General features: G+C 36.9%; 1 protein-coding gene across 2 annotated transcripts; it reads right to left on the bottom strand.

The window, feature by feature from the left end:
- Positions 1-1,779: 1,779 nt before the first annotated feature.
- On the bottom strand, positions 1,780-10,281 carry cyp17a2 (cytochrome P450, family 17, subfamily A, polypeptide 2). Of its 2 annotated transcripts, none has more exons than XM_039679117.2 (10): positions 10,131-10,281; positions 8,885-9,001; positions 7,846-8,312; positions 6,054-6,192; positions 5,697-5,926; positions 5,196-5,282; positions 4,348-4,542; positions 4,110-4,279; positions 3,505-3,608; positions 1,780-2,212 (listed from the first exon to the last, which is right to left on the bottom strand). In XM_039679117.2, the coding sequence occupies exons 3-10, from the start codon at positions 8,161-8,163 to the stop codon at positions 1,968-1,970; spliced, it is 1,488 nt and encodes a 495-aa protein (XP_039535051.2). In that variant the 5' UTR covers positions 8,164-8,312; positions 8,885-9,001; positions 10,131-10,281; the 3' UTR covers positions 1,780-1,967. The 2 variants fall into 2 exon arrangements, with proteins under 2 accessions (XP_039535051.2, XP_088980382.1); XM_089124256.1 differs by having other exon boundaries at positions 7,846-8,284; positions 10,131-10,280.
- Positions 10,282-10,636: the final 355 nt, after the last annotated feature.

A 10,636-nucleotide genomic window follows, 5' to 3' on the forward strand; every position in this document is an offset into this window, starting at 1 on the left:
GTGTAATTCAAACATTTAAAGACTAAACGCTTTACTGAAACCACACAATTAGCTGCCTGTCTTTGTAATCTCTGTCTGCCCAGTGAGTGTGTGTGTGTGTGTGTGTGTGTGTGAGACAGAGACTGATTGTAAATGGTGTTTTATGAATCACTGGTGCTTTAAAGAGAACTGATGAATTGTAATTGATTAAATTAAATGGAATTCATCATTTTGTTTTATTTAATCCATACGTTTAGAACAAGACGTTACTTCATACAGAGAACAGAAACCTTTCACACACAAAGTGTATATGAAGAGTTCAGATGCAAAAGCCTCTAAGTGCCATTTGAAATTTTCTTCTAGAATGATAATTTTTATCAAGCTTGTATATTTAAGTTCAGTAATTTCACTTAAATGGCAATGATAATTACCTATTAATTGTTATTTAAGTGATATTACTGAACTTAAATATACAAGTTTGATAAAAATCATCATTAAAGAAGAAAATTTCAAATGGCATTTAGAGGCTTTTGCATCTGAACTCTTCATATATATATATATATAATTTGAATGAAATAGGCCATATTTTTTAGTTTAATAATGTTCAACTTAAGTTTGGTCTCTTTTTAAAGAAGACGCTTGGCAAATTATTACTGATTTTAAACTGGTTTTTGGTCATGAAAAATGCACAATAATACTAGTTTATATTTATATGAAAGATATATTTTCCAAAACATGTTTTGCTCTAGAACGGAGTTAATCTAAAGAAGTCGTGCTCCAAATCTGAGGTTAATCTCTCAGTAGAGGGGTGTTTTGAGAGTGTGTTCGGCTGCAGTGCCAAACGCTTCCACTAGAGGAAACTCATCATTCATTTCTGACCGCGAGAAACAAGTGTTTTCAGGACCATTTAACCTTTTCGAAGCACGTCACGATGGATAGATGCACTTTTATGATGGATAGACGCACTTTTATGATGGATAGACGCACTTTTATGATGATAGATGCACTTTTATGATGGATAGACGCACTTTTATGATGGACAGATGCACTTTTATGATGTATAGATGCACTTTTATGATGGATAGACGCACTTTTATGATGGATAGATGCACTTTTATGATGGATAGACGCACTTTTATGATGGATAGACGCACTTTTATGATGGATAGACGCACTTTTATGATGGATAGACGCACTTTTATGATGGATAGATTCACTTTTATGATGGATAGATGCACTTTTATGATGGATAGATGCACTTTTATGATGGATAGATGCACTTTTATGATGGATAGACGCACTTTTATGATGGATAGATTCACTTTTATGATGGATAGATGCACTTTTATGATGGATAGATGCACTTTTATGATGGATAGATTCACTTTTATGATGGATAGATTCACTTTTATGATGGATAGACGCACTTTTATGATGGATAGACGCACTTTTATGATGGCTAGATTCACTTTTATGATGATAGATGCACTTTTATGATGGATAGATGCACTTTTATGATGGATAGATGCACTTTTATGATGGATAGACGCACTTTTATGATGGATAGATACACTTTTATGATGGATAGACGCACTTTTATGATAGATATGATGGATAGACGCACTTTTATGATGGATAGACGCACTTTTATGATGGATAGATACACTTTTATGATGGATAGACGCACTTTTATGATAGATATGATGGATAGACGCACTTTTATGATGGATAGACGCACTTTTATCATTGATAGGTGCACTTTTATGGACTTCAAAACAGAAACTGCCATTATAGAGCTTGGAAGAGCCAGGACATTTTTTACTATAACTCAGATTGTATTTGTCTGGAAGAAGAATGTCATATACACCAATGGCTTGAGAGTGAGTAAATCATGGGCTAATTTTCATTTTTGTTTGCACTGTCAATTTAAATGATGAATGACTCAGTGCCGCCACCTGGTGTCTAACAGAGGAGACTGCAGTTCGGGCTCAGCGTCGCGGTGTGACTCGAACAGTGTAGCGCTGAGGTTGAAGCACGACCCCGAACCGGCCCGTCAGGTCTGGTAATGAAGCTCCCGACGGGACGCTGAAGCGGAAGCGCTGTAGGAGGCGACTGATGAACAGGAACAGCTCGATCCGGGCCAGAGATTCTCCCACACACACGCGAGGACCAGCGCCGAACGGGAGAAAATTGGCAGGAGTCGTTCTTTTCCCAGAGGAGTCGAGGAACCGTTCTGTGAAGGGTTCAGAAACCACAGTCAAAGTGTTTAACAAACATCTGCAGCTGGAAATGAGACACAAATAATAATAAAAATTCAGTTTAAATTGTTACAATAAATTTAGTAATTAAAATGTAATTCAGTGAAATCATGAAGCTCATACAGTTTAGCAACAATCTATTTAAAAGTTACATTCAAAAAAATTTTTTTAGAGCACTATTAAGTCCATTTAATTTTTTTTCTCCAAAATTACATTATATTTCTCTCAAGTTCCATTTTTTATTTATTTTTTCTGAATTCCACATTTAAAGCCTTTTTTCAAGATTTGTGCATTTTAAGTAAATTTGTATTAATCAAAAATCATGTCTAATTAATTTAGATCATGAGACATTTACAAAGTTTTCTTGAAAGTTTTTTAAAAAGTACATTTTAGGGCCCTAATAATAAAATAATTTTTTTTTTTTCTGAATTCCATTTAAATGGTTACATTAAATTTTGTAATGTAATTCATTTAAATAATAAAACTCATTCAATTAATAAGCAATTTATTAAAAGTTCAATTAAAATGACATTTTTAGAACCCAATTAAATCCTTTTATTTATTTATTTATTTATTTTTACCAAAATTCCATTATATTTCTCCCAAATTCCATGTTTTTCCATTAAAATTGTTCTGGATTCTGCACTAAAACAATTTAAGCCTTTTTTTAAGATGTATGCATTTCAAATACATTTGTATTAATCAAAAAGCACGTCTAATTAATTGAAATCACGAAACATCAAATTTGACTAAATTCTATTAAGTTATGGTTATGAAATTGGTTTTATTTGTTTCCTAAATTCCTTTTTTTCCCATTTTTCAGGATTCCTTTGTAATGATTTAATTAATTTTTAGTCATAAAAAATGTGTAAAATTAACTGAATCCATAAAACATTAACAATTTAATAAAATAAAAATATTTTTTTACAATAGGGCCCTGTGAAATGTTTGTTTTATTTTTTCAGAAATTCTGTGTTTTCTGGATGTACTGTATGATTTAATGCAAATATATTATCAAAAATAATTACATAAAGGGATTTTTAAATGTGATCAAATAAAAATGTAACAATTATTTTTATTTTTTGGCAAATAAAGTTTTGGTTCCACTATTAAAATTAAAACATGGAAGACAAAACAATGATATAACTTAAAAAATAAAGTTTTTTAATAATTGTATTAATTATTAGTATTACACTGAGTAGTACACTCTACAGTACAACAGTAATATATTTCTGTCATCATTTCTTCAAGTTAAACCAGACTTCACCTGGTCTAAATGTGTCAGGTTCGTCCCAGTGTTTGGGGTCATGATGGATCGCCCACATGTTCACCAAAACCCGGGTTCCTTTGGGAACTGTGTGCCCCCCCAAACTGCAGAAGAGAGGCATTATGGGATATCAAACATCTCTCTGTATGGTGACCTTCACAATGACCAACTCACTCCATCTCTAATGTGCCTACTGGAAGACAACTGTGTATATATATATATATATATAAAGACTAAAAGTCTTTTACTTGCTAAAAAAGTCTAACGTCAATCATCTCAGAAGTTTTGCACCATTGAAACGTTTCACTGCATAAGCAATGACAAAATCCTGGATCTAATATCTAATTATGATGTCTCTCCATTGCCACGGTAACCAGCAGGGTTGACTCCGCTGCTGCCATGGTAACCAGCAGGGTTGACTCCACTGCTGCCATGGTAACCAGCAGGGTTGACTCCACTGTTGCCACAGTAACGAGCAGGGTTGACTCCGCTGCTGCCATGGTAACCAGCAGGGTTGACTCCACTGCTGCCATGGTAACCAGCAGGGTTGACTCCGCTGCTGCCATGGTAACCAGCAGGGTTGACTACGATATTGTCATGGTTACCTGGTGTCCTGCATAGCGACATGTGGGATGAGGATGGGGCTGACGGGTCGGATACGCATCACCTCACACACGACAGCGTCCAGGAACGGGAGACTCGATCGATCACTGAGAGACGGAGGACGATCCGGACCCACACACTCATCCAGCTCAGCGTGAATACGATCCTGCACCTGCAGCACAGTGTGTGTGTGAGTGTGAGTGAGTGCACTTGTGTGTGTGTGTGTGTGTGTGTGTGTACCTGTGTGTGGTGCAGCAGGAACGCTATAGTCCACAGTAGTGTAGTGGAGGTGGTCTCGACTCCGGCTCCAAACGCCTCGGCTGCCGTCATGAGCACATGATCCTCAGTGATGTCATCATCCCCACCTGACCCCTTCATCTGACCAATCAGAAGAGCGTCCAGCAGGTCTCGAGGCTCTCCAGCGGTGAGGCTCATCTGAAAGGTCAAAGGTCATGAACATGACCGAAACCGTTTTATGTAAAGGGCCGTTATGTTCATTTATACAGCACTTTATAATTTGCTTTACAGTGTCAAACACGAAAAAATAGTGTCGTATTCACTTTAAATTATAATTAAAACTTAATTAAAACTCCTGTAAAACGTTATCAATCATTTTCAGCCCCCAAATTCCGTTTTTAATTCCGTTTAAAAGCGGTTTAATGGATTTTTAGTCATTAAAAAAACACGTAGAATGTAGAAAAAATTATTAAATATATTATTTTATGACATTTTTATTTATTTTTTTCAGAAATTCCGTTTTCTGGATGCACTGTATGATTTAATGCAAACGCATCGTCTAAAATATTTTTAAATAGCATTTTAAAAATGTGATCAAATGACTGTTATTCAATTACTAATAAAATGATGACGTCATATTACTTTAAATTATAATTCAAACTTAAAGCGTCTCTTCCGTGCGTTCGTGCGAACCGAAGAAACGAACCTTCAAAGAAGGCGGGGCCTCAGAGCCACGCCCACCTATTACATCATCACCAGGGACCAATGGGAGTTCAGAGGAGCTTATGAGCCTGATTTTGTTGGAAATGACATCACAGCAGTTGGTTTGCAGTAAGTGTGTGTGTTTGTACCTTGTGCTCCTGTAGTTTGTTGCGCAGTAGTTGGTCTCTCACAGACACACACTCCTTCAGCTTCTTCAGGTCTTTGTTGGGGAAAATCTGATTAAATCAAATAAAGATAATTATACAGTGCCGTTCAGAAGTTTGGGATCGGTCAGAAGTCTCTTCTGCTCACCAAGGCTGCATTTATTTGATTAAAATTGCAATAAAAACAGTAATATTATTACAATTTAAAATAACTAAGAGAATTAGTTGTAAAGTTGACGTGGAGGCGGCCCGCAGTGATTTGTGAAGGGTCATGTGACACTAAAGACTGGAGTAATGATGATAAATTCAGCTTTGATCACAGGAATAAATTTCACATTTTACACACGGACTAATATTTCACAATATTACAGTTTTTTGTATTTTTAATAGCAGAAGAGTCGTCTTTTAAAACAATAAATTGGTCCCGATCCCAAACCGATATCGAAATGGCCGTGACTGTGATGTGTGTGTGTGACGGACACACACTCTGAGCCAGGGGAAGATGTCGACGAGTCCTCCTCTGGCGATGGTCTGCACGATCCCGTCGTTGTAATCCATGACCTTCAGGAGCTCGGGGTCGTCCGGCTGATACGAGGAGCTGAACACCAGTCGGCAGATGACGTTAGTGACGGCCCGCATCAGAACCGGACTCAGATCTGACCTCTGACCCCTGAGGGACCCGAGCTCCTCGCACAGACTGTCTGCGGCCTCTAGAACTAAACACACATTGTTGGATTATTTTCTCTGTAAAGCTGCTCTGAAACACTCTGTGCTGTGAAAAGCGTGTATAAATGGATCTGACTTCACTTCGAGGCGAGTGTGTGTGGCGAGTGTGTGTTTCACCGATGGTCTGTAGTTTACTGGACCCCTCTCCGAACAGTGTGAAGGAGGAGTGGACCAGGCGCCGGTGGCTCTTCCACAGCGGGCTGTAGTCGGCAAACGCAATGTCCTTCCCACCCTGAGTCAACACATCTGTGGTCACCTTGGCAACCACACACACACACACACACACACACACACACACACACACACACACACACACACAGAGAGATTAGACACCACAGGAGAGTGCTTTATACCGACTTACTATTTAAAAACCAATGGTGATCAATGTGAAAATGTTAATGTTATTAACACAAAACTTACATACTTCACAAGTCAAAAATACACATAATATAGTAGTTACATATATTTTAACATACACATGTACAAAATATACTATTATGCAAAATATCTACAGCTTCTACATGCAAAATTCACACTACAGTTTGGTTGAAAATGAGTTTAAATGTCATGAATTTTAGTGTCATAATGCAAAATATCTTAATTTTCAACATGTATATTTAAATATATTATATTTTGCACAACTTTCACCACAAATAAGCTCAATTAGTCCTTCTATTCACTTTTATTACAGCAATGTAAAATAAAATACATTTGCATTAATGTACTGCAAAAGATTAGTAATTCTGAAGTCTTCATATAAAATAATATTTGTTACACTGCTTTTTTGCTCATTTAAATAAAACACGTTGTATTACACTTTTTTCCTTTATTACCATCAACAATTAGCACTGAGAATATTGGGAATTACAAAAAACTAGTAGGAGAGTTTAAATTTGTTACATTACAGTAATGAGAATTTAGTCGAAAATCTGTATAATGTCATGAATTTTAGTATCATTTTCTACATGCATAAGTTAATTCACATGAAGTTTAGTTGAAAATGCGTTTAAATATGAATTTTAGTGAAAAACAAAAAATATATAAATTTTCTACGTCATTTTTTTTTTTTTTTTTTGCATGACAAAACTTTTAACACATTTTGAACCAAACTGTAATGTGAATTAAATTTTGCATGTAGAAATTTAGATATTTTTTCATTACGGCACTAAAAACATGCAAAATGTAATTCACATTACAGTCTGGCTAAAAAAAATTTCTATTTCATAATGCAAATCTACAATTTCTACACGCAAAATTGATTTCACATTACAGTTCGGTTTATAATCTGTTTAAATGTCACAAATTATAGTGTCATAATGGAAAAAATATCTACATGTAAAAATTTTTACTCACATTTTTTTGAAAATCTGTTTAAATTTCATGAATTATAGTGTCATGATGCAGAAAATATCTACATTTTCTAAGTGTAATTTTTTTTTACGTCACAGTTTTTTTGAAAATGTGCTTAAATGTCATGTAAATTTTAAATATATATATATATATATATATATTATAAATTTTAATTTAATAATGCAGAAAATATCTATATTTTCTACACACAAAATTTAATTCACATTACAATTTGGTTGAAAATCTGTTTAAATGTCATGAATTTTAGTGAATTTTCTACATTCATAATTTATTTCACATTACAGTTTGGTTGATTTTTTTTAATGTCATTATAGTGTCAAAATGGAAAAAAAAATCTAAATTTTCTACATGTAAATTTTTTTACACTACAGTTTTTTTTTTAATCTGTTTAAATGTCATGAATTATCATGATGCAAAAATACAATATTTTCTACATGCAAAATGTAATTTCTTATTCTTTTCTTTTGGTTTAGGAGCTTAAGCCTATAGAGCGTACAAACACACACACACACACACACACATTATTCACTCTCCTCACCATTTTGGGCCGTCCAGCGAACTCTTTCCCGCGCAGCAGCAGCACTTCCCGCGCAAGCCCGGGCTCGCTCACCACCAGCGTGAGGTGCGGCCCGGCGTACAGCGCAAACAGCGGCCCGTATCTGCGAGACAGGTGTGTGAGGAGCAGGTGCGGCGGCAGGGCCGAGCGCAGGTGCAGGAGGCTGCCCAGAAGCGGCAGTCGAGGCAGACACGGCAGCGACACGCCGGCCCGGGAGGACCTCCGCTGTCCCAGCATGCACTTCAGCAGCAGCAGCAGCAGCAGCACAGCAGCGCAGCAGCACACAGTCCCGGGACACATGACGGACTCCAGGAGCCCAGACCACACCGCCCCATATAAACGCTCGGCTGGAGCATAACCTTGCTTTGGGGTCAGAGGTCACAGAAACCCTGACGCGGTTTGACCAATCACAGAGCAGCTTCTGCTGGGCAATAAATAGATGACAGAGCCTACAGAGACAAAATACTCAATTTTTTGGTTAAATATTTGGTACAATATTCATAATTGTCGTCTCTCTTTCTGGTGTAAAAAAGCATTAACTTCACAAATAAATAAGTAAATAAATAAAATCAGATGCCGGTTTAAATATAATTTAATTATAAAACTAAAATAAAAATATTCAATTAGTAAATATAAAATAAAACTATTTAGACTGAAATAAGAAATAAAAATGCAGATTTAAAAATTGAATTAAACTAAAAAAATGAATTAATTGAATTTAATAAAATTAGTAGTAAATCTCTGTATATCTCTGTAAAACAATATACATACTGGTTTCACAATTTCATTTTATTTAATTTTATAAAAATAAATAAATAAAATAAATTAGTAAAAAATAAGGTACAACTGTAGACTAATATTAAAAAAAAAAAAAAAAAAAACAAGATACAGGTTTCATTTGAATTATTAAAAACTGTATGAACTGAAAAAGCTATAGGTTCACCGTCAAAACAAAATTATAAATTAATAAATAAATATTAATCTTTTAATAAATATTAAAAGAAAAAGTAAAAGCACTAACCATTAATGTGGTGAGAGTGTGTGTGTGTGTGAGTGAGTGAGTGATGGGCCTTGAGAGATCCAAGGTCCGCCGTCAGTATAAACACACCAATGTTTACTTCACCGTTCGTCCTTGAATCTGTGAAAGGACAGAGAAGAAAAGGACAGAGAAGAAAAAGACATTTAAATCATCCATCAGCACTAATACACACACACACACACTTATAGATTAATATACACATATACATACACACATCTATATTCCCGCAAACACACACACAGATTGAGCAGACGTACTGGCTCGCTGAATAATCACGATCTGGCCAGCAGCTGTGAATGCTCTGACCACCACACACACACACACACACACACACACACTCACACACTCCTCAGACAATACAGATGCAAGTGTCTCTCGACGTGTTTCTGGTGCTCATGAAGACGTCAGAGACTCCACACAGGAGGAGGAATATGTGTCAATCTCACTTAGTCAAGGACACACACACACACACACACTTGAATTCTTTATCCGAGTTAAAAGATAAGCATATATCATGGCATAATCCTAATGTGACAGAAAGATGTCCAACGGCAGCCGGTGTCTCAGTCCATCTAAGGGTGAAGGTGCACCTCGTCCAGTCACTGCTGATACACAATATCTCGACAGTTTTTTGGCATTATTCTTATAGTCCGCAAATCTGCAGGTCTCTTACACACACTAAACTTCCAAAAACAAAGGGCAATAACTTTACAAATATAGCCAAAGTTATTGAGGACATGTACCATGGTTGATATTTCCGCAGTTTTGAAGCATATCAGGTGTCAATGTAAACATCAAAAGAGCAATCGGTTTCTATTATTGTCACTTTGGTGTGTCCATTAATTACAACTATGTCAGGTGTGTGTTAGGAAAGTGATTTATGGCAGTTTTACTGTTCGTGTGGAGGTGAGAGCAGTCTATCTTAAGTTTATATTGTCTCCGAGGCCGAGCTCCTTCACTTCACAATAATTCGGTCATGGCACGTGATGTACAGTCACAACACACACACACACACACACACACACACACACACTCGACAGAATCGGGCTGTGCTGCTTGTGTGTGGGAGGAGTGAAGCTCGAGTCTCTCTCTCTCTCTCACACACACACAATCTCTCTACATCATCAGTATTTCTCAGCTAAACTCACACACACCCCAGCGCTCGGAGAAAACACTGAACGCGTCTCACACACTCCTACAGCACACACCAACCTTTACAAACACTCACTTCATTCGCTGGTCTCAACTGTGGGATTTCTTTTCACGGCAAAATGCAACTATTATCAACTAGCTCTTTATCCGTCACACACATAACAAAGCTTTAACCATGTCTTGCAATTTCTTCCCACAGGAGCCTCGCTTTCGATTTCAAAATGGCGGCTGCGTGCAAGTACACCTGGCTGCAGCCTGCAGATCGGGGTGGGGCTACACCTGGGGCGGGGCTACACGTGTAGCTCCGCCCATAACAATTCTCATTGGTTAGTGACAAAGTGATGACGTCGATCGAGGCGGGGTCGCACTAGGGCGGGGCTGCATGTGTAGTCCCGCCCAAAACGCTTCTCATTGGTTAGTGGCACAGCAATGACGTCGACGCCATGCACTGTAAACAGGAAATGTTGAAAAACTCACGCGCTAAATCGCGCTGAAACCTCTCACGTAGATTTAACTTAGAGCTAACTGTATATTAACTTATAGACCACGGATCATTTGTTTTTCTCCTGCTCTTACAGCAAC

The sequence above is a fragment of the Pimephales promelas genome, chromosome 20 (genome assembly GCF_988280905.1).
Source record: "Pimephales promelas chromosome 20, fPimPro1.hap1.1, whole genome shotgun sequence".
Taxonomy (NCBI): Eukaryota; Metazoa; Chordata; class Actinopteri; order Cypriniformes; family Leuciscidae; genus Pimephales; species Pimephales promelas.